General features: G+C 41.6%; 1 protein-coding gene across 3 annotated transcripts in view; it reads right to left on the minus strand.

The window, feature by feature from the left end:
* The window catches only part of dnah9 (dynein, axonemal, heavy chain 9), a 332930-nt gene that overhangs the window by 122797 nt on the left and 187515 nt on the right, over positions 1–22618 (minus strand). For all 3 annotated transcript variants that reach the window (XM_051416718.1, XM_051416719.1, XM_051416717.1), the window contains 16 exons: positions 22418–22579; positions 21627–21849; positions 21231–21397; positions 19953–20096; positions 19629–19788; positions 17994–18149; positions 15396–15528; positions 14981–15258; positions 14513–14643; positions 14288–14414; positions 13660–13812; positions 13051–13176; positions 9187–9426; positions 8779–8939; positions 1836–1992; positions 764–868 (listed from right to left, as the gene is read on the minus strand). In XM_051416718.1, the coding sequence (XP_051272678.1) occupies positions 764–868; positions 1836–1992; positions 8779–8939; positions 9187–9426; positions 13051–13176; positions 13660–13812; positions 14288–14414; positions 14513–14643; positions 14981–15258; positions 15396–15528; positions 17994–18149; positions 19629–19788; positions 19953–20096; positions 21231–21397; positions 21627–21849; positions 22418–22579 (2623 nt within the window). The remainder of the gene's footprint in view (positions 1–763; positions 869–1835; positions 1993–8778; positions 8940–9186; positions 9427–13050; positions 13177–13659; positions 13813–14287; positions 14415–14512; positions 14644–14980; positions 15259–15395; positions 15529–17993; positions 18150–19628; positions 19789–19952; positions 20097–21230; positions 21398–21626; positions 21850–22417; positions 22580–22618) is intronic.

Genomic DNA, 22618 nt, shown 5'->3' on the forward strand with positions numbered 1-22618 from the left:
TATTACAATGTTATCAAGTTCAAATGTTTGCTACTGTCTGGATGCAAGTATATTTGCAACCAAGTTGCTTGTGTGTATTTGTTTGTTTGACAGTACCACATTTCCAACTGTTAATACATATTTAAGTGGGATAGACAAAAGGGACATGCTCAAGGCTCAAAATGGGCTATTTTGGTGTCAGTCAAAAACAGTGGAAGGAAAGCTTGTAATGTCACAGAGAAAATTAATTCAAATAAAGGGCAAATAATTTGTTATTTATACACATTTGCAAATTAAGCATGTACAAACACTGAGCAAAGAATAATTCCCCAGAATAATTGCAGCACATCCTTTGAGAGCTTGCAGTTTGTCTGGTCAGAGTTGCTGTTATTAGCGCTGTAAGATGTGAGCATCGTGACCAGCTCCACGGGCGAGCAAAGGAGGCGGTTTTCCATCCTCAACTCTCAAATCAGATCAGAGGAGGCTCCAATTATGAAGAGGCTCTGCGGTGCAAAGGTGCCAGTCTTGTTGGATTAGTCTTATATATCTGAAGCAATTTACGCTTGCAATCGGTGATGAAGAGGCTATTTACTACAGCGGTGCTGTTTTCAAGGGCTTATTTTCACCACAACTTGATTTGGATAGACCACTTCTCAAATTAGATGAAAACTCACACACTTAGCTCCACCTGCCCGGGGTGAAAACACACACGAGCTGCTCTCGCAACGAAGTCTCTGCCGGAATGAGATTTTGGGAGTACCTGAGGCGGAGGGCTTGTTCTTACCTGCACAGCCACCACAGACAGCACCTCCACTGAGATCCTGTTAAATTCGTCAAAGCAGCCCCATGCCCCCGTCTGAGCCAGGCCTTTGTAGATGCTCCCACAAGACTGGTGGACAGAGACAGAGAGACAGACATTCAGATGGACACAGCGGGACAGGAAGTCAGTCAGGCGGGCTCACAGGTGGAGACCCTGTCTGACTGACTGATAAGGCGTGTGGTGAGGCAGACGTATTGGCCATTAGACAGAAGATATATGGGAAAAGAACATTCTTTGCAGCTACACAGCAGGCTGAGAGTAGGCGAATAATAACAGGATGATGCATAAACAAGGTCTCACACTAATAAAACAAGGCGTTGATTGCAAAAAGAGAAAATTCTAGCTTTGCCAACATCAACTTGAGAGCAGGTGAACAGAACTCTGGAGAGCAGCTGGACCAGGATGAAGCAGGGAGCTGACTTTTCTCTCCAATTACAGGGCGGAGGAAACCCTCTCTGACGCAAACTGGAGCTGACTGGAGGATTGATTCAGCTTGTGTGTGTGTGTGCGTGCGCATGACTGAATATGAGTAACAGTGTGGGCCTCTGAAGCCAGCTTCTACTGCCTTGTGTACCTCCTGGAGTATATTAGCACTTCTCTCTGACACCTTGCTGTGGTGTGTATAGCCGCGGGTGCTGTACGCCTCTATACTGTAATGACGCCCCTGTGAAGCCGGATCACAAGATTATGTTTATGCCTCCCTTGAGCACTCTATATGCAGAAAGTGTGTGTGCAAGAATATACAAGAGCGCATAATGAAGCAAGGTGGGGGCTGGGTACAGAGAGGGCATTTTGACAAGGTTTAGCAAAGAAATAACAATCAGAGTTTAACTAATCAGTTCGTCTTTCGGGGCGGGGGGGAGTAAGCAAACGGGAGATGAAAAGTAAAAAGATGAAAAGAGAAGGGCATAAAGGTGGGCTGATGACTTTAATGACGAATGCATATCATAACGCTGACAAAGGCAAAGATGAAAAGAGACGTGCATAATACGGGCTGCTGCGAATGCACGTTAGCATATGTGCACACATTGCTCACCTTGTAGTCCATCTGCTCGGAGCAGTTAAATACGTAGACCATGATGCCCAGGGCTCGGCCCAAGTCTTTGGTCGTCTCGGTCTTCCCTGTGCCTGCGGGCCCCGCCGGAGCTCCGCTCATGGTCAGGTGGAGGGACTGGGTCAGGGTGATGTAGCATCTAAAGAGATACACACTGATGAGGTGGTGGACAGCTAACACACACACATTGCTTTTGAGTGATTCGACCGACTGCTCCTCCATTGATGAAGATGAGGACGAGGTCACTGCCTTCCATTCATTCACAGTGAGGAGCATGATGACGCACATTTTTATACATTTTGACAGCAATAATAAAGAAATGTAAAGCATTATGGAACTCCCTTAAAATAACAGACTTAAAGTTATTTTTGCTCCACTGATAGGGGCACTGATGGGGTGAATGGTGCCTCTGTCTTTCCCACTCTGTGCCCTGTACACCTGTTTTGCACTATATAACTTTTGGCTCCGGGTGGATGTGTAATGCTTTACGGCTGTAGTCACACACCACCAACTATGTGACTGATTCTGGTGAAACTGGATCATATTTTATGGATAAAATCTTTTCTAGTTTTCCCTCTGTTGTCCTCCGGCTGCTCCGCCTCAACTCTCTGTGATTTACAGAGTTTCCTGATGGACAGTAAAGTATCTGCTGCCAAATGTAGCTGTGTTAGCTAGGACTGGGCGCTCAGATCACCGGCTCTGATTCCTAGCTGTAAATGGTAAATGGACCTGTACTTGTATAGCGCCTTTCTAGTCTTCCGACCACTCAAAGCACTTTTACACTACGTGCCACATTCACCCTTTCACACACATTCACTCAGTGATGGCAAAGTCCATCGAACAGAAACTAACATTCAGACACATTCACACACCGATGCACGGCATCGGGAGCAATTCAGGGTTCAGTATCTTGCTCAAGGATACTTCGACATGTGGCACCAGGAGCCGGGGATCAAACCAACCGCTCTGCCTCTGCACCACAGCCGTACTGTACTGTACTAGCTGTTTCCCCTGCTTTCATTCTTTATGCTAAGCTAGGCTTATTCTTGACTGTATGGTTCTATACTTAACATACAAGCATAGTAGTGATATATCATCATCTCATCTTGGAAAGAAGTTGAAAAAACGTATAGTGGTAGTTCAAAATGTTAAATTATTATTATTATTCTCTATTATACTGGATAAGGGAACAGAAATAATACATGGCCAATTTTACTGTCTTTTATTCTGGTTTTTCAGTTTGAGTGTATTAATACATCATTTAAATGCAATTGAATAAATCAGTTTATAATTGCCTTTTAAACACTGACAAAGTGACAAATCATTAGTCTGGTGGCACACTCCATATTCCATCTAAAAGATGCCTTCTCTAAACCAGCTCAAGTCCAGCTGTGTGGGAAAATAGTTTTTGGAATAAGTATGAATGATGTGGAGTGTAAAATGTGTAAACACAATCTACACAGATGGCTCAACAAGTGGCTTAACCAGACAATCAGTGCGGAGCGGCATTCAACAGGTGGAGCATTGAGTGCCGAAGATCACTACAACCTTACAGCCAATCTCCTGTGCCTCAGACCGCTCAAACAACATGGCTGCACACAAAAGATTTTCCTCGCCTGCTACTGCATGCAGTAACAGGTAAGACAATGTACTGACAAACACAAGATCAAAGAATCTTATGTGATTCCAAGAGGAATTATTTCCCCAACTACCCTACAATACTACCACATAGTCGAATAAATATGAGAAAAATGTGAATAAATACCCATTTCTGATTGATTATCTGCTGTTTTAGGAGAATTCCCACTCTTCCAAAGTAAACTGTGATCCCAGAAGGAAATCATTTCAATACAATGGAAAACTTGCAATGCTAGTTACTCCAGCATCTACAAATCTCTCCAACAAGCTGCCCCTTTAAATGATCCAGACTGACTTTTAATAAATGCATCCCATAAAAAAGGCCTAATTTCTACAGCAGCATTACAAAAACTGCACACAGCACGAATGACAAATCCTGAGTTGACACAGTCTTATAACCAGCACTGACAGTGTCTCGGTGTCGGCTCAGCCGTCATCGTACATAACCTCATTATATGATAATATAATCTGCTCCTGTGCTTTGATTATCACACAGGCTGATTAGCGACACCAGTGATTGCTTCTCCCGCAGAACCTGTCAGGACTAACAAACAGTCTGCCCATCTAGTATCAATAAAAACCAGCGGCATCACAGACGTGAACTGATGGAGACAATCAGGACTTTATTGATCAGGGCAATAAACACAATGGTTTGCCTTGAATATCAATACAGCAATGATTTTAATGAGCTGCTGGTTAATGGATGATGTATGGAAGGGGGAAATATTGGGAAGCATAACGAGAGACAGAAGCTCAGAGAAGACAAATGATCCCATCTGTATACAGTGTATCATCCACATACCAGTGCCAACAGGCTTTATGGCTCTCCCCTGAAATATGGCCCAAAAAAATCTCACAATCAGTCGTCTAGGAGACTAGATAAGGATGTCCTGCACGGAATAACTAAAGCCAGATAGAAGACAAGAGAGTGTGAAGCCGAACTGGGCGGCTGTGACAAGGTGACTTGTTTTATTACAGCGTTTTTAAAAGAAACAGCTATATATCAGTCTGTCTGACTCATTCTCCCTCCATTCCTCTCTCTGTTGGTCTGTGTGTGTGAGCTGGGTAAAATATTCCTGACATTTTGCATAATGGTGCAGCACTGGAGATCCTGCAGTAAGTATTGAGCGAATGCTAACATTGTGCCGATAACAGTCCTGCTGTTATAGATTAGCGAGCGTGATTCCTTTAGCCTAATTATACTGCTGCAGAAGGTGAACAGACCATACTGACTATAGTCAGCTTGTGGTAAACAAGCACATACGGGCCTGTATTCATTAGAAGAATTTTCACAGCAGCTGCACATGTATGGCATTAACATTAGTTTAGATGATCTTTATGTTTTTACTTCAAACAATTAGACGGTTCAGGTCAGTGTTTATGAACCCTATAAGGGAAGAGTTCACCCACATTATAAGTAAAGATTTGAGCATGGCAAGTTCATTTATGACTGAGTTCAGTGTGTGTCACAGAAAATTTCAAGTCAAGGTCCACTTACTGTTCTTTTTTTAAAGCTTTCTAATGCTGATCAGAGAAAAAGCTCTACAGGGTCTGGGGAACACGTCTTGCATATTTTCAAAGGCCTGACGTTATGATTACATCATGGCTGGGTGGTGTCCCCCCCCCTCTCCGACACTCACTACAACACATTATGTAGCCAGGCAACCTTTAACATAATACTTCATTCTCATATTATTCTCTTAGTACCACTGCCAATTTTTCCCTAGTTTTTTATTCCCCTTTTCTTTGTTTTGTCACAAACTGCCAGTTTGAAACTATCACTAGTAGTACTATTGCTACTGCTATGAGACCATCCTACTCTGTCTCAGAATTTGCCCTGTATTTGTTTTAAAACCAATTTAAAAAATAATTTGTCAAATGGTGGTCTTCATCAGCAAATGGAACTGCTTACTATCCCCCCCAAATATACAACCACCTGTTGTCACATGTATGACGTTGCACATTTCTGATCTCCCGCAACAGTATGTTATGTATGGATTAGGGATATGACGATACACAAAATCCTATTGCGTATTGTGATAAAAAAAAAAAACACTCATTAAAGTGATTTGCATTATCATGATAATGCTGAATATCCTCACATGGCTTGACTTGAAAAAGCTCTCCAGCTCTCCAGCATACAGTCCTATATTAATTTCCTGATTTATTTTGGACAAGGGGACAAGGAGCAGCCTACATCTTTCCACTCATTCCAAGATCCTAAGCCACCATGGCTGAAGGATCGGCTTGCCCGTTATACTTATTACTTCATTTTAGCTTATTCTCAAATGTATGTCTTTTTATGTTGCCTTGCGTGTCTTTTATATCTCATTTTAAATATTATATATTTAAAGGTCCAGTGTGTAACATGTAGGAGGCTCTATTGTCAGAAATGGAATATAATATTCATAGGTATGTTTTCATTAGTGTATAATCACATTGTAAATAAGAACTGTTGTGTTTTTGTTACTTTAGAATGAGCTGTTTTTATCTACAGAGGGAGTGGGTCCTCTTCCATGAAGGCCACCATGTTTCCACAGTAGCCCAGAATGGACAAACCAAATTGGTTTCACGCCCACCATAGTTTCTCCAATACGGTTGTAATGTGAGAGGTATTCAGTTGGTTTAACCTTTAACCTCTTAAGACCCACCCTAACCCAACCACACCTGTATACCCCTAACCCTAAGCTGGTCGCTGGTGGGCAAGTTAAGCACTTTGAATTGTTGAAAGGTGCTGTTTTTTTATTTAGCTGAACTGACCCTTTAAAATAATGATATACTAATAAAACCTATGATGTCACAAAATAAACAATCCTTTTATTTCCAGCTAATGTGACATTTGGGGATATCCTGTTTTCATTTAACAGCATCAAGATGTAGTCTCTTCTCTCCGGCTCTGTTGAAAAGAAACTTGTGTACCAATATCATGAAGCAAACATGCTTTTAGCTGTGTATTAAAGGATTTGACACCCAGCCCCATGGCCCACAGTCTATTGTTGATGTGAAAGCCAGTGGCAAACTGTGAGTTGCAGCGAGGGCATGCACCATATGGTGAAGTCTTGCTACCCGGCCGCTGATCCGCCCATCAAAGCCCATTGTTTCTGTTTGTTCAGGCTTCAAAGGGAATACTGGTCAGTCTGGAAAACCGCACAGTCAAACGCTGCAGTCTGCCAAAGGGCTCTGGGAGGCAGGTATTCATCTCTGTAGTTAAAACTTTATCGGGAATCCTGCAGAAACATGTGCATGTGAACAAACAAGCTGTTGGCACAGCGCCCAGGTTGAGCTGTTCGAAAAGGTTTTGCTTGAGGTGGGTGTACATAATGATTCAAATGAAGATCATTAGAATGCGTCAGATGGTTATTATTAGATAAGAAGCTTGTATCTTCTAGTAAGGAGAAAAAGACCAATTTTCATCAACACAAATGGATTTTAGAAAATGTACTTATAATGTGTTTTGAATGGGCTTCATGCAAACTGGCATATTTGATAAACAGGACAATATGCTAGAATTCTTGCTTCTCACTTAACCTTTTTCAGGAGTGAAGGGGTTGGCAGCCTTCGGCCAACTGACTCTTCACTTAAGCCTTTCCAAAAGTGCGACTGTCCAATCATAGCTTAGCAACCATAACTAGGCACAGCAGGCCTGTCAAGCTTTGGATTTCTCCACATGCTGAAGCTGTGTGCATGGGACTGTAGTAAGAGAGATACTGAGAATTTAATGAGTATGGAGGATGGTCTTTTTTCAGCCTTTCCAAAACCCCAAAACACAAGAGCAAAAGTCCAAGGAATTGATTCAACTGTGTTTAACGGTTATAACATAAGATGCAATCATTAGCATGACTGGCTAACTAGCTTACTGTAGTAAGCGTAACTTCCTTGCCAATTAACATTTCATTGGCTTACATCTTACCTTAAAGATCCCCTCATTTATTAAGATGTATACAAATAGTATGCTTGGGACAATAATGTGTGTCTGTTCTGCCCTGTCTCCCAGAAATTAAGTTTATATACAACTCATCTGCAACAGCAAATACGGCTTGAAGGAAAAGCAATGCTGACCAAATTAGGTTTTCTATTAACATATTAAGGAAATGCTTTTAATTAACGTACCTAGAAAGTTGCAAAAATGTCTATACTGAATGTATCAGCAAAATGTTCATTGACGACGCATTTCAATGTTTTCCGCCAAAATGTTTTCAAGATTTTTTCTCCAGAATTCCAGGATCTCTGAATATGTAAATGTAGTTCATTTCTAAAGTTTTCCTGCTGGACACAAGATGTCTCCTCCTTCACTGTAAAGTCCAGTGGATGTGCACTGGTGGCTTCAAGTTTCTACATCACACTGTAGAGGTTGCATACTGGACCAGGACTGACTTCCTAACTATTTGTGATGTCACAAATCATGCTGGTTAAAATCAGATGTTCAGTGAGCACAGAGAAACATTTCACTTTCAGCAGACGAATGTGAAAACATCCTTCTAGTGTCAAACTCTGCACATACAGCATTCAAACAGCCCACGGTAGGGACAAGAAGAAATACAGTTTTTTTTTTTTCCAGTGGCGGGGGGCTTTAAAAGGCCCTTATCACAAATAACAACTCCATCGTGTAGTATTTTCTCACTGTGTGGAAGCTGCTCCCAGCTACAGTAGCTACAGAGTTTTTTGGATTTGGACTCCAGCAACTCCAGCCAAACATGTTTTCCAAGATAGTGTTTCTGTTGCCAAACACATCATCCTACAAGGCTTTTCTTTTATAAAATTAAAAGTGAAACATACTGTTTAAAAACAATAAATCATAAGGTCCACATAGTAAGCTAAGGAGAAAGCATGATTTATGGAATGACAAAGAACAATGCTGTTTCTTTATCACTATGTCCTCCACATGGATCAGTTGGTGAGGAAGCTAACTTTTTGACTGAGACATTCAGCTTTAGTCTTTTAACACACTATCACACATGTGCATACTAAGACCTCCTTTATTAAAATAAGTTAGCTGTTTTCAACCAACTCCTGGAGCTACCTTTCCCTCGGGATAAATAAAGTATCTATCTATCTAGCTTAGTTAGCTACCTCGCTACCTAGCTACAGCTGATAAAATCTACCAGGGACAGTTGTAAGCAATGCTATCATTAACTGCATGTGATGTACAAGAATGGAAAGCTTGGTGTAGCAACAGCAGGCTAATGGTCAACTGAAATAGTTTCATGCATCAGCCGGCTGACAAGCAATCGTGAAGTTTTCTTGCCTCTCAGTCTGAACAAAGAACCCAAGAATGAGACCTCCGTACCTGTCTGTTAGAGGAGTGATGACTAATCGTGGCGTGTTGCCCAGGTATTCGTAGGAGTAGAGAAACTGGGCGTCACAAATGTTGGCAAAACAATGCTTCTCCTTCTCATCCCAGCGGTGTCTCAGCTGGGAGAGCCACACAAAGGCCTGAGAATTCTCCACCTTGGGAAAAAAAAAAAGAAATGAGTGGAACAGAGAGTGTCATGGCTTGAGGTAAAGCCAGAAATAATCTGTGCTTTTCCACCCTCTAATTATGGTAATGACATACCTTGAATATCCTGAGTGCATTACTCACAGGTAATAGCCTCTCAACAAAAAAAAATTACATCAGCAATCACGGGTTCTGCATTAGAATTTATACAATGCAGGTTGCTCGGACAGATTCATCCACCACCTTCATACCATTCACCTTCTGAGCGTTCATTTTCGCCACCACGTCTCTGGCGTGGACGTCGATGGTGCAGATGGTCATGACCTTCTGCCGGTCGCCTGGTGTAAGCTGCCCAATCAGCATGGAGATGAGAGTGTTGAGCTGGGACACCTGTTTCTTGTAGTACTCCTTCAGAGCGTTGTCATAGCCCTCCTCCAGACGGGCGAACGCCATACCGACGTCAGACGTCCACCAGATCTGAGTGCAGGTCAACGCCACCTGAATCAGAGGTAATGAAAGCATTCACAGAATTCACATTCTGAAGAAAGTTGATAAGATTTATGTGGGTGGATCCCTGTATTTGAGGTCACTCAGATTCTTAACTTGTATCCAATTAAAACAAAAGCATCTAAATATACAACAAATGGATGCGCTGAGCCAACTAATTAATATGTATATGCCCATATGTTTCATGCATAAAACTGGCAACCAATTACCTGAACAACCCAGAGTTTTCTTTTATATCTGCAAGTGGGAACATTTGGAAATAGATGTAAAGTTTAGATTTGTCGGCCATGGCTGTTTTTGCTGAACAGTGTGGAAAGTCAGTTTCAAAGAACACTAGATGGGCCGAACAGGTTTTATGTGTCTGGCCATTAACCCTCTAATGCTCGCCTGCCTGGGAGAGCACATGGTTTTGAGTCACTATATCTTATTGGAAAATGTGTTCTTCTCTCTAGTCTACCCACTCAGTTTAGGTATGTTATGCACAAAAAAATTCACTGTTGCTAATATCATATTTAATGTTATTCCATTACATATTTGATGAAAAAGTATTCTACCTGTATGATTTCCCATACTTACTTTTACCATGAAGTGACGTCTAGTGGGTTTGGGTTGATTTACAATGTATATTCTCATAAAAAGCCTTTGGAATTACACATCAGAGCAAGAAAAAGCAGCTCATTTATGAATGTAAATCATTTATTTATTATAAAGTATTAGTTCTGTATCAATAAGCAAAATTAGATTTTAAGTAGGGTTAGGGCATTAAAAATAGATAAATATACATAGCATTCAAAACAAAGCAATTCTTTTGAATTGGATGGATTAACATTATGTAAAGCATGAATACCAATTTCATTATAATGTGTTATTTGCAAGATTATTTATCTATTTATTATTTGGTTGAAAAGCTCCGAAATGAATAGGTTTTAATAGGTTTGAGACCAAACAGAAGCCATTGCTTACAGTGTTGCAGGACTGGCAAGATGGTGGCATAAAAGTCAGTTTCCGGTGTTACGCGATATTCTGTCACCATTGTTGTTGCCACTGCAAAGGTTGATTTTCATGGTCATATGCTTAGTTTGGATAGCTGGTGTGTTACAGAAGGTGACAAAGATAGAGCGAATGTGTGACCCAATCTAAACTACTACAGATAAAATTGGAAAATGTTGATATACAGTGTCACAGCAGACGATGACACCTCACCTGTCGATATCTGGTCGACACATCAGCCTGTTTGTCAAAGTCAAATCTCCAGCTGCACATAAACGGGTGACCGGTCACAAATTTTGGAGCAACATCGGATGAACAGACAGGGAAGGTTTGTAAAGAAAATGGACCACACACAGAGCCAGATTTAATGAGGCTGTGTTTATCAAGCAGACGCAGCAGGCTGGAGTCACAGTTTTATGTCCTTTGTGCGAGTGTCTGTCCTCATCTCATGTGAATTTTGGGGTTGGATGATGCAAATAACAGGAGGAGACATGTTAACAGAGGTTGATTATGCACTGAGGTCACGCTATTTGCAAATGTCAGTTTTTGTCAGTGCAACTGTCAGTGATTATTAGAAACAAAAGTAAAGAAATTAGGCTGTTATTAATGAACACAATATGTGATTACTGTAATGCACGAACAGTGGACGGACTATGTGCTTTGTGGTTATCTATGAACTATTTGGCCTGTATCTGAAGCTCAATGTCCTCCTGGATCCTACTTTTCACTTATGTTTTACAATCTGCAAATATCTGTATTTTTGTCTGTTATTAGTGACAATGTGATTTTGTTGGTTTGTTCTGTACACTCCACATGTATTGCATGTCTTCCCGTCCATCCTGGAAGAGTGATCCATCCTCTCTGGCTCTTTCTGAGGTTTTTCGTTTTCGAAGGTCGAGACTTTTTCTCAGGTGGAGTTGACCAAAGTAAATATTTGTAATTGAGATCACTGCGTTATCATTCTGAGCTCAGCCGTCTCGTAGAAATCCCACCACTGATCTATGAGCTCTCCTTCACTGGCGGGGAGCGTCTGGAGGGCAGCATCAGGATCAGGTCCGGGAGCAGACTGCGTAATGAGCTGCTGCATTAGTAAATCAGGCACTGAATGCACACAGACTGAATACACATATTTGCCATTTTCTTAGGAATGCTGGCCTTCAGCAGCAACATCTTTGGCACTGTTGATTTATAACTGACTTCAGTACTGATTCATGTTTGTTTTCGTAAGTTGTCAGTCAGTGAAGAAATACTACGATAAATTACAAACAGATTGACCTTTGTGCTCTGCTGGTCACATAGTTACTTGAAGAGGGATTCAGCACTCGTTTTCTGTATCTGGGCTTTTATAAACACTTGGGACCCCCAAGTTGGGAACCAGAGCTTTAGAGCAATGTTGAAACCAAAGTCAGGATCCACACAACCCATAGGGGTTGCCAAAGCTTCATTGGGGGATCGCAAAGCCCTTTTCTAACTGGGAATATCTACTAACCAAAACTAATTATTAATATTTAATATTTGACTAAATATAACTACCTGATGTTTTTGAGCTTCATATTCTAGCCAGGATCTCGCTGACCTGCGTGACTTTCTCTACATATTTATCTCTGTCTTCATGTTTTCTTTTTGGTGGCTTAACACCGTGAATGTGTCTCCACATCTCTGATAACAGCCAACGCAGAGGTTTCTTACAGCGAAAACATAGAAAGACACTGTGCAAGTGTCAAAAAGTAGTAAGCTGCTTTGATTTGATTCGCTGATGTTATGATAGGTATGGTGGTCAGTGAGGGTCACATTAGTCTCAGCTGGTACACATAAAAACCACAGCAATGTAAACATGCCCCCACACTGTACTTCCAAATTATTTACCAGCCACCTGACCCCAATTTATTTTTCCACCAGTCCAAAGAGTGACCAGCATTTGGTGCTTGGCGGCTGTTAAATTTGGAACCTGCCTATCAAGTTTGTATGATTGTTGAAAATGTAACATAATAGAGACAGGATATTGTAGAATTGTATAAAAAGTTCCTAAGAATATCAGGAAAACTCATCTCTGATGCAATATTCACAGTAAAACTCGTTTTACACAACTTCCTGCAGTTATTGTGTTCACTGTTCATTGTACAGTTCATCAGTTGTTCTCTACAGTTATTGTTATGCATCGAATAGAATATGAAATATCCATAAAATATGTCACCGAGTCAGTTTACCCAATGACAGAAAAGGGCTCCCTCAAGGAAAAAGGTTAGGAACCACTGTTCTAAAGTCCTAAAAAAGTGTGTTAAGGCACAGATTCTGCCATTCAGAGCATCAAAAACTTACTTTCAGAAAATCATGAGCATTTCCAGGTAGGTACAAGTGTTTCATTATCACAGACACGCAGCCGTATTTGTTCTCACTTCCTGCCACACTCTTTCTCGCTGTTCAAAATACTCAACAGAATCTGGCTGCAAACTGTGTATGTAAAGCATTAGTGAGAGTTTGCACTGGGCTGAAACATCTATGAGAGGCACAGACATGATTATGGTGCCAATCCATCTGATGTTGGATAAGGTGACTAATGGGGAAAATCCCCAAAGTGAGTGCTGCTTGTTAAATCTATACATACATCCCGCTGAGCCTGTTTACCTGAGCCGGATAGTCAAACAGCCACTGCTCTCTGGGTTTGTCCTCATACGCCATCACAGCCTCGGTCATCTCGTGACGGACCGTGGAGCGCATGGTGTCCAGAACCCGGTTCAACCACACCTCCACCTTACATGGAAAAGAAAACACAAAAATCAAAGACAGGCCCCATGAATATAAATGTAAAAAAACATTGCCATGTGTGTCACGTGAGCACCAACGGGCTCTCTTATCAATGGACCCTAATGAGGTCATTAATAAGCATTAGAGTGAAAGTGGAGTCAGGCAAATACTATGGGATGTAATGGAAAATTAATGGATTTATAGGCTTCGATATGCAAAACCCCAGGGGTGACGACAGACTCAATTTCGTTTGTCTTCTTTATTGTGGGGTTGTGATATCTATATTTGATATATGTTTTCCTCCATTGCAGAAAAGGGCAGGTAAGTGAATTTCCTCATCTATCACTTTCATCTACGGACAGCCGTAGTGCCACTGTCAGCAGTAACTCTAATGAAGATAATAAATGTCTTTAGCATTTAGCTCAACCTACAGAAGTTATAGCAGCACAGTTTTAGAGGCATGAATAAAAGATTACGGGCGTGTTTTACCTGTCCAGTGCAGTCACAGGACTGATTAAAGGGGACGTACTCCTCCTCTTTGCTGTACATGCCAAGACCAGTTTTAGAAGGATTCCCCTCTCCGTCTGCCTCAAATTGCATCTTAGCCATGTTGTCAAAGAGCTTAGACAGATGCTTCTGGACCTGAGCAAACAAACAGACACATTAAGTTTACACCCACGGTTGGACCGGTATTTTCTTTGCCGGCATGCAAATAAATAACGTTTCATTACTGTTTTTAAGAATCATTTATCCGAGGGCAGGAACCCATGTTTTGCAGCATGACTGCTAACTTCCTCTTAGAGAGATTTAGTGGCAAGTTGTGTTTAACAGTGATTTATTTCTCCAAGGTGGAAATGCATGAGACAGTGTCCTGATGATGGAGGTTGGAGCAGGCTGCAAAACTATGAGCGACATTGCCCCTGTGTGGACACTGTGGGTACTACAAAAGTCAACAGCACAAGAGTTAAACAGTGCAATCGAAGATGGTTTTAGACAACTGTTAAAAAGCAGCTTGTCGGACATGCTTGGAAATGCATGGTGATTTTTTTTCTGACTCTGAACAGACTGAAACATAAAATTCACCACTACCCCCAAAGGCAAAATTTAGTGGAGCCACCTGGTGCGGGTTGGTCCCATTAGACAGGATGTCCAGCAGATCAGCCGAAGAGATGAAGTAAAATCTCGGAAAGGCCAGACGCTTGGTGTCCAGGTATTCTGTCAGGGCTTTTTCACACAGAGACAGCCTGTGGAGAAATACACAGTCAGTGTGTGTGCGTATCTAAAACCCTGTAAGAGAGTGCCCCTGGTAACAGACCTAAGGAGTAGAAAAAGAGACTCTCACCTGCTCTGGATGTCCTCCAGTTTACCAAACAGACCCGGTTTATTGGTGGCCTCCACTACGTTGGGCGTTTGATGCACGGCGTTTGCCAGCTCTTTGAAATCGGCATCAATCCCCTCGAAGCGCCTGGAGTCCTGCGGAGGATTTCACGAGGGAGCCCGGCCAGGGGATTTAGGTTTCCAAAAGAGAGAGAGGGAGGAGAATCGGAGGTTTAACAGCAAACATCTGGGTTTAAACACAGCCCGAACATTGTGGGAGCAATTAAAAAGTCGTGTAATCTCAGCTCCTAAACTAGCAGTGTGAGCCAATTAATGCATTCTTTAATTAACAGCCATTACAGTCATGCTATCTGGGTTCATATGGCAACAGCAAGGGCGCAGGTTAGGGCCTGCATGCATATGAGCTCGTCAGCAATGTACACCTATAGAGCTGTAATTAACTGTGTGTGTGTGTAAGCGATCAGTGTGTCACCTCAGGCAGCTGTGAGCGGATGTCTTCTGAGCCAATAAAGATACTTTCCAGGTGGGTCCACGCCCGCTGCACCTCGAACCAGATGGAGATGACAGAGTCTGCCACGGACAGCTTGCTCTGCCATGACGACACTTCGTCCAGGAAGTGGGCGATGTACTTGGACGACATGAGGTTCTGCAGCTGTACCTGGTTGTCTTCCAGTGTCTCGATCAGCTCCTCGTCTGTGCGCAGCAGAGGCACCTGGGTCCGGTGGTGGGGCTCATACTGGAACTGCATACCTGGACGGGATCAATACGCTCTATCAATAGGTCATAAACTCTGGGTGGCAGGGTGAGAAACACTCATGTTGAAAGAGAGCCAGAATGCTACCGCAGACTAAAGAAGACTGTGGTTACAAAGCCCCCCCTTCAGATACCTGTCCATGTGGAGTTGAGCTCAGAGAGGACTTTCTCCATGCCCATCTCTTTAACAGCCTTGTCCACGATCCCTCTCACCTCCTCTTCAAAGCAGTGCAGGTTCAGCTGCAGCAGGTCAGCCAGAGTGGTCTCCTGCTCACAGAAAACCACATTAGTACTTTACCCACAATGCATATAAGCTACATTATATAATATGATAATATTAGTAACACATTACTGCTGAGTGCTGGCTGTGACTACTGGTTTCAGTATAACAAGGACACACAGTGTCATTAATGTGAAGCAGTAGAAACTAGCCATTATAATCACAGAGGTTCACACCTGCTGTCCATCCAACTTGCAGTTTTTTAGGAAAATGTTTAATTTCCATTTTTCTGACCAATGTTGTAATTTAAATTCCATTTATTTAATAGGTAGTAATTAACAATGAATTGACTCCAGGTCTGTGTGTGTGGTCTACTGTGTTTCTCAAATAGGGGTATGCATATCCCTAGGGATACTTTTTTTGAAAATGTTAATTTTGCCATGCATAATTCCTAAAATAATTATACCATTGCAAACTTAAATGTAAGTTTGATAAACCCCATTTTATTTTCTACGTTCCTGTTTTGAATGCAATTGTGACCTGCTGTAAACTGTCAACTAGGGATGGGAAGATATATGATATTATTGCATATTGCCATTATCATGTATATCCTCACATAGCTTGACTGCCAGCATACAGACCTATATTGATTTTCAGATTTATTTTGAACAATGGGACAAGAAAATCCCAAATCCTAATTCTCACCATGGCTGAAGGCTCGGCCTGCCTGTTGTATGAAATATATTTACGACGATTTTTTAACTGGCAAATGCTATAAAACTTTACTGAAGAAGGAGTAAGCAGTGAGAAGAAGAAAGCAACAAACTTTCACAATGTTGTTTGTTCACTGTGAGAGGGAAGCCAGATTTGGTATTAAATGACAAATGGATTAGTGGTTCAAACGTAGCAACAATACAGCTGAAAACATGAGGGAAGAAGTGAAAAATAAAGTGAAAATGGCGGCAACAGCAGCAAAGTAACAGACTGTTCGTGGAAAACTGTTTGATCACTGCAGCTGCCTGTCTGCCACAGAGAATGACAAACATCCCCAGTGAAGCAAAAGCCCATGTTTCTCAGTAAACTGTAAGTGAAACGTATCAAAAAGACACCAGCCACTTTAATGGCGTGTCGTTGAATGATGCTAAGGAATTAAGTGATGGATTCTATACATCTGAAATGTAGCACTGAAGTTACAAGATCATTTAACCCTTTTTGTATAGGCTTTTTTTCCAACCAAAAATGTTTTGCACAGGTCAGGGGGTACTTAGCTGAAGAAATATTTCAAAGGGAGTACACTATTGAAAAAAGTTTGAGAACCACTAGTTTAAATAGTAACCCCCTGCTGGATTTCTGACCATCGGCGCCCGCACAATAGAGATCTTTTGTCTCCTCCTGTGAAGAGACATTGTTTTACTGTAATGTAACTTTTTCCTCCAAATGTCAGACTGGCCTTGTTTCTTGCTTTTGTTTTGTAAAAACCTGCTTTAACTTTCTTTTCAACTTCATCTGTTGACTCCATCTCCATCCATCTGGTTGGCACTAGCTAAATCTTGGTTTATTTTTTGACTGCTCCCACTCACTGCAAAGTCAAAAACCGCCAGTGAGCGAGCTTTGTATTGGGTCCCGTGGGATCCCAATCCCAATGCAATCCTCTCCTACATAGTATCGTCACATCAAATAGTAAAATGGAGGGCAGAGAACACCCAAGATAAACCAGACAACAGCTGGTTGAAAGAATTTAGCCACAGCTGAGTAGCTATAGTTCAGTGTATGATTATGACATGAAAAATGCTACTGCTACAAAAAGTTACACGAAGATGTAATATATGTGTCAAAAGATTATGCTCATCTTTTTTATCAGTAGGGCTTATTCAAAAGGAATGCCTGCTGTAAAAATAATCCAAGTATGTATGGTGTAGTGTAATGTAAGGCAGAGTACACAACTGAAAGCTTCAGCCCAACAATATATATAAATCCTTGGAAACCAGCCCAATCTCATTGCAAGAGAGTAAAGATAAAAAATAGAGGTGACCAATGTCAAAAGTGATTGAGGTCAGAAACTGTCTTTACCTGTAGATCTGCTGCTCTTACTTTCCTTTCCTATAGGTGGCGCTGGTTAGCATGTATAAAACTGGTGATTAAACAGCTCCCTACTGTGCTGCAACCTGCTATTTATGTATCAGTGTGAATACATTGTAGCACTAGTTCTATAAGTCCAATTTAGTCTCTGTAATACATTTTTGTACAAATAAAAGCGCTGCAGCATTACAAACAGAATAATTACGCCCCGTGAGGATGCAGATGGAGTTGGGAACTAAAATGAGAAAATAATTGGAGAAAACTTCCCTGTGTGTCTCCTCTTCAAAAACTCTCTTAAATCATTGGCACATATTAATAAAAAAACATTTCAGCAAATGTACAGCTTGTAAATTCAAATTCATAATTATGGACACATTCACCCAAAGCCATGAACAGAACTATATCATCTATATCTCTAGAACAAAATGGAAACCTGGTCCATGGTGAAGCGGACTCCAGTAGCAGCCATCAGCTCATGCCAGTGTCGGGCTCGTATGGCTGGGTTTTGGAGCTCTGCCACGGCCCGGAGGGAGATGAGGAGGTTCTTCACCCTGCTGTCCAAACCTGAGAAGGCCTCCCACGCTCTGACCTATCAGAGACAAAGGCCAGGAATCAGCTTTTGACCGAGGCTGAGGGAGCTTACAGCTGCAGGTCAGGATTTCATTTTAGTCTGATTTATTCCAGTGACGTTGACATTCATGCATTTACACACATTTAGCCTTGCTCAAAGGCCTGCAACTCCCAGCTGCAGTTAATAGTAAAGACAGATGGTAGTTATTGCTCTCCTTTCCCAGCACTCAAACTACCTCCTTGACTTTGAGCAACACACTTTTAGTAACTCCCAGTTGACTGTTCGCCAAGCCCCGGCCCCCTGGTTGACTGTTGCTATGCCTGATACGCCTTTGGTTCTTGCACAATGCAGTTTACGGAGATAATGGGGACAGATTTACTGCTTGAAATTATTCCGATTTTTTAAAACTTCATTTCAGAAAGAATGGGCAAAAACAGTTTCTGGTTACAACTGTCGCTATTTAGCTAGCTAGCTATCATGACAATGTTAGCTCCGTGAGTGGGTTGAGAACACTGTCTCCACATTTTTTAATGGTTCCAGCTGACTTGTTTAAGAATAATGAAAGAGTTCTTACTAAATATGCAATTGATGGCTACATATCATGTTAACAACCTGAGGTTAAAGTTGCATGTTTCTGGGAAAAAGTTAGCATCCCCGTCATTCGATTATCAAACAGCACTGGTCTTGTTTATCAGTTAGTTGCTAGTTATTTAGAAGTATGATAAGGCGCTGTTTGGCTGCTTAGCTTCCATAGTATTCCGTATTTTCCAACCTTATGTTTTTATTTTTAACGTAACGTTATGAAAAAAGGATTGTAGGATGAGAAGTTACTGAGCAAACAGCAATGAATTAACTAATATATATAATATTTATGTAGCTGGGGTTGCTGGAGTGTAAAACAAACAGAACAAAGCTGTTAACGTTAGCTTAAACTCTAATAGCAGCCAAGACCAGTTTCTACACTAACTTCTGAAATGGGTTTTTTCTTTACAGTAACCTCTGAGCCCACGAACCATTGTAGTTAGTCAATCTTTGCCTTGGAAGTAACGCTCCGTTACTACTGTAGGTAGTAATAAGCTTGTTAGCCGGACATGCTAACAGCTACAGGTTACATTAGAGCAAAAACAGAAAAACATACAGTTTAATCCATTCCTTACACGTTTGCTCCTTTATTGGTTTTGAAAAGTCTAAAAAAAAGACACCACCTCTCAACTCCTTAAATTCAGATTATCTCTCTTACTACAGCCCACTGCACACCGCTTAAACACAGAGAGGAATCCACAGTGTGGCAGGCCTGCTGTGTCTAGTTACACTTGCTAAGGCTATGATGGGATAATCACTGTTCATTGGACGGGGTTAGCAAACCGTCAATTGTAGTTGTAAATTCAATGTTTTTTCAAGATTAATTTTCCTTACCGACCTTTTTTCAACCTCTAACACTTTTTAACCTTAGCTATATTAAATATCCTCCTATCCTTCCCCGCTCTCTTCCCTCACCTCTTTATCCAGCCCCCGAATATCTTTAGAGAAGCGTTTGCACTCCAGCTCCATGTCCTCCACATGGATCTCTCTCCAGGGAGTCGTCCTCCATGCCGCCATGCTGGATTCCACCACGGTGATCATGTCCCACAGCTCCTTCAGCAGGCTCACCTCACGCCTCGGGGATGGAGGAGAGTGGACAAAGTGAATTAAACGGGAATGAAAAGTGGGGCTCTTCAAATACGGACTGTGACTGTAAAAGAGCGAGCTGCTATAATGGCTCATTAGTTCCGAATTTGGCACAGGCTTGTGGTATTTTCTCCTTCCAGCTCTGGGCTTTACCTGCATTGTCGGAGCTGTTTGTACTCAGAGACGGTGACCTCGAACAGGCTGGCAGATTCCACCAGGGAGGCCATCACTGCCTCCCGCTCCTGGATCTGCTGATGGAATGCGTCCAACATCTGGTAGGGGCTCTCGCTGTCAAACCTGGACGAATGCATGAGCCCACACAGGCACCCATCAAAACACACACACATTTGAACAAGCCCAGTAGAAATCAGGCCGTGTTTAGGTAATGAAGGGCTGCAGTTATGCCAAGCTTGACTTGGCTGCAGCGTAACCAGACCAGAGTCTCCAGCTCTAAATGCACACTGTGACAATTAACAATGACTTCCATGACATTAATGGGAAAATAATCACCAGGTTATTAAGAGACCAATTACACACATAACTAATCTGACAATTAGACATTATGACGAAGCATCTCTACCTATGAATTAATTATCATTATGTTGAGATTCAATTAGCCTTGTCGGATGTGAGAGCCTCGAGATAACACTTCTATAATATCATGTTAGGAGGCACAAAGGTGACATTCTTATCTTTCCAAAGCTACTTGCCCAAACTTGGGAAAGGACACTATACAGCCAATTGTGTTGCCTTCATTGACTGACTCTGAAACAGTCAAATCAAATGCTAACACATTTTTTTTTAACCTCCACTTATTTAGCATTCTTAATACTGCTTATAAACAAACGATTGATACATTTCTTCTAATACAAAATTATGTAATTGTAAGCAGATACTGGGTCATTTTAAATGTTTATTCATGTTTGTGAACAAGTATAATTCCTCCTATGAAATGCGTCAATGCCTGAACCCAACCATATGCAAATCCCCATCTGGGATGTCAAACTCTTATGCTTTGTACCACCCACCACCCACCCCGGCCACCTCCCTACAGGTTGCATGCAGTTAAAGAATGTAGCCGTTTGCTCACTGGGAAAAAAGATGCCAGTGTTCATAATCCAGGCAGCATTGATGTTATACAAACATATAATGTAATGTTAATTAACATTTGTTCTTTAGTTTAATGATATATCATTAATTGCTAATGATTGCAGCATGTTATATACTGTATATATATTATGTAATCAGTTACAGAATGCTTTATATTATAGTTGAGTTATAGTTGACAATTACATTAACAAACACTTTAAAGTGTATATGCTTACAACTACACTATAGTGAGTTATAAACCATTCATTTTGTGTTTGTATACTGCTTATAAATGATACATAGGGGTGTTAAAATACAGTGTTTCCAAACTCTTTACTATACCTGAAGGGCCCGTTGTTGCGAAAGTTTTCTCTGAAGGTGTGCTGCTCCACGTCGAATGAGGCGCACTTCCGACGCAGGCTGGTCACCTCGATGGCTTGCAGAGGCGCCACCTGCTGTTTGACTAACACAGCCTGCTTTCTCACATTGTTCCACTTCTCTGGCAACTCCTGCACAGACAGATAGATAAACAGACAGATATAGAGAGAGGGAGATGAAGAGGAGGAGATAAAAGCAAAGCCGGCAGGAGTGACAAATGATGAATTGCCAGGAGGAAGAGCACAGAACAAAGATGGGCGATCGGAAGAAGCAAAGAAAAAGTTAGAGAAATGGCTCTGTCTCAGCTGAAAGAAACAGAATATGTGCTGGTAAAGAGAATCTTAAGTGACTGAACATTACCTCCAACTGTTTGTAGACCACATCAGGAAGCTCCTGCTCATAGACCTTCAGCAGAGCGATGGTTTGTTGCAGGGGCTCAAACATGGCATCTGTGGTGCTTTGTCTGTCCTTAACAGCCAGCAGGTGACCCATGACCCCCACTAGGCCACCATAGTCGCCTTCCTCCACCTGCTGGTTCAGGCCAGCCTCAGCCACACTGATGAACTTCTCCAGATCTGACAGACTGGGGACAGATGTAATAATAATTAAAGGGACAGTTATGTTATCATTATGTTACGTTGAGTGCCACTCAGCCTGTGACCACACATATAATGTCTTGTGTTGTGCTTCATGTCATCAGGGTTATCTATCTAGCACATGGAACACAAATGTTTAACAGAAACTGCAGGTTTAGAAGGTCTAATGGAGAGACACTATCAGGATGCATTATGGGAAGTGTAGGATCTAGTGTTTTTGGAGTTTGGCCCACAGTAAGAACATCTCAGCCTTTGATCATTCGCTTTTTAATATCTACTAAACCACAGGCAGTTGGCTGTTGTAGTCTTGAAGACTAGCCACTCATTCAATAGAGTTCATCAGCAGATAAATATATTATTATTTGCCATTGGTGTACTCAAGGTATCAATGCTAATGTGCTTCTACAAATGTGCCATTTACATCTCATTCAGATTATAGTCAAAGTCTATCTAAAGTGTGCTAACATTAGCCACAATAAGCTAATGCTCATACCAGACCAAATAAAGCTGTAGCAGCTAAACCCCTATATAAACTTGTATAAACTTGTATTGCACCTGTTGGTTACATGGTCGATGAGGTGCTGTTTGAACATGAAGCTCCACTTTTTGATGATGTTGAGCAAGGCACTCTTCATGCTACGGCCATCCACTCTCATCCACCCGTGGAACACATGCACAGGCTCCAGACCCTGCACCTCCTCGTAGATCTTCTCATACCTGCAGTGTGACCACAAACAGATTTCAGTCACGTAATCA

The sequence above is a fragment of the Dicentrarchus labrax genome, unplaced genomic scaffold (genome assembly GCF_905237075.1).
Source record: "Dicentrarchus labrax unplaced genomic scaffold, dlabrax2021, whole genome shotgun sequence".
Lineage (NCBI taxonomy): Eukaryota > Metazoa > Chordata > Actinopteri > Moronidae > Dicentrarchus > Dicentrarchus labrax.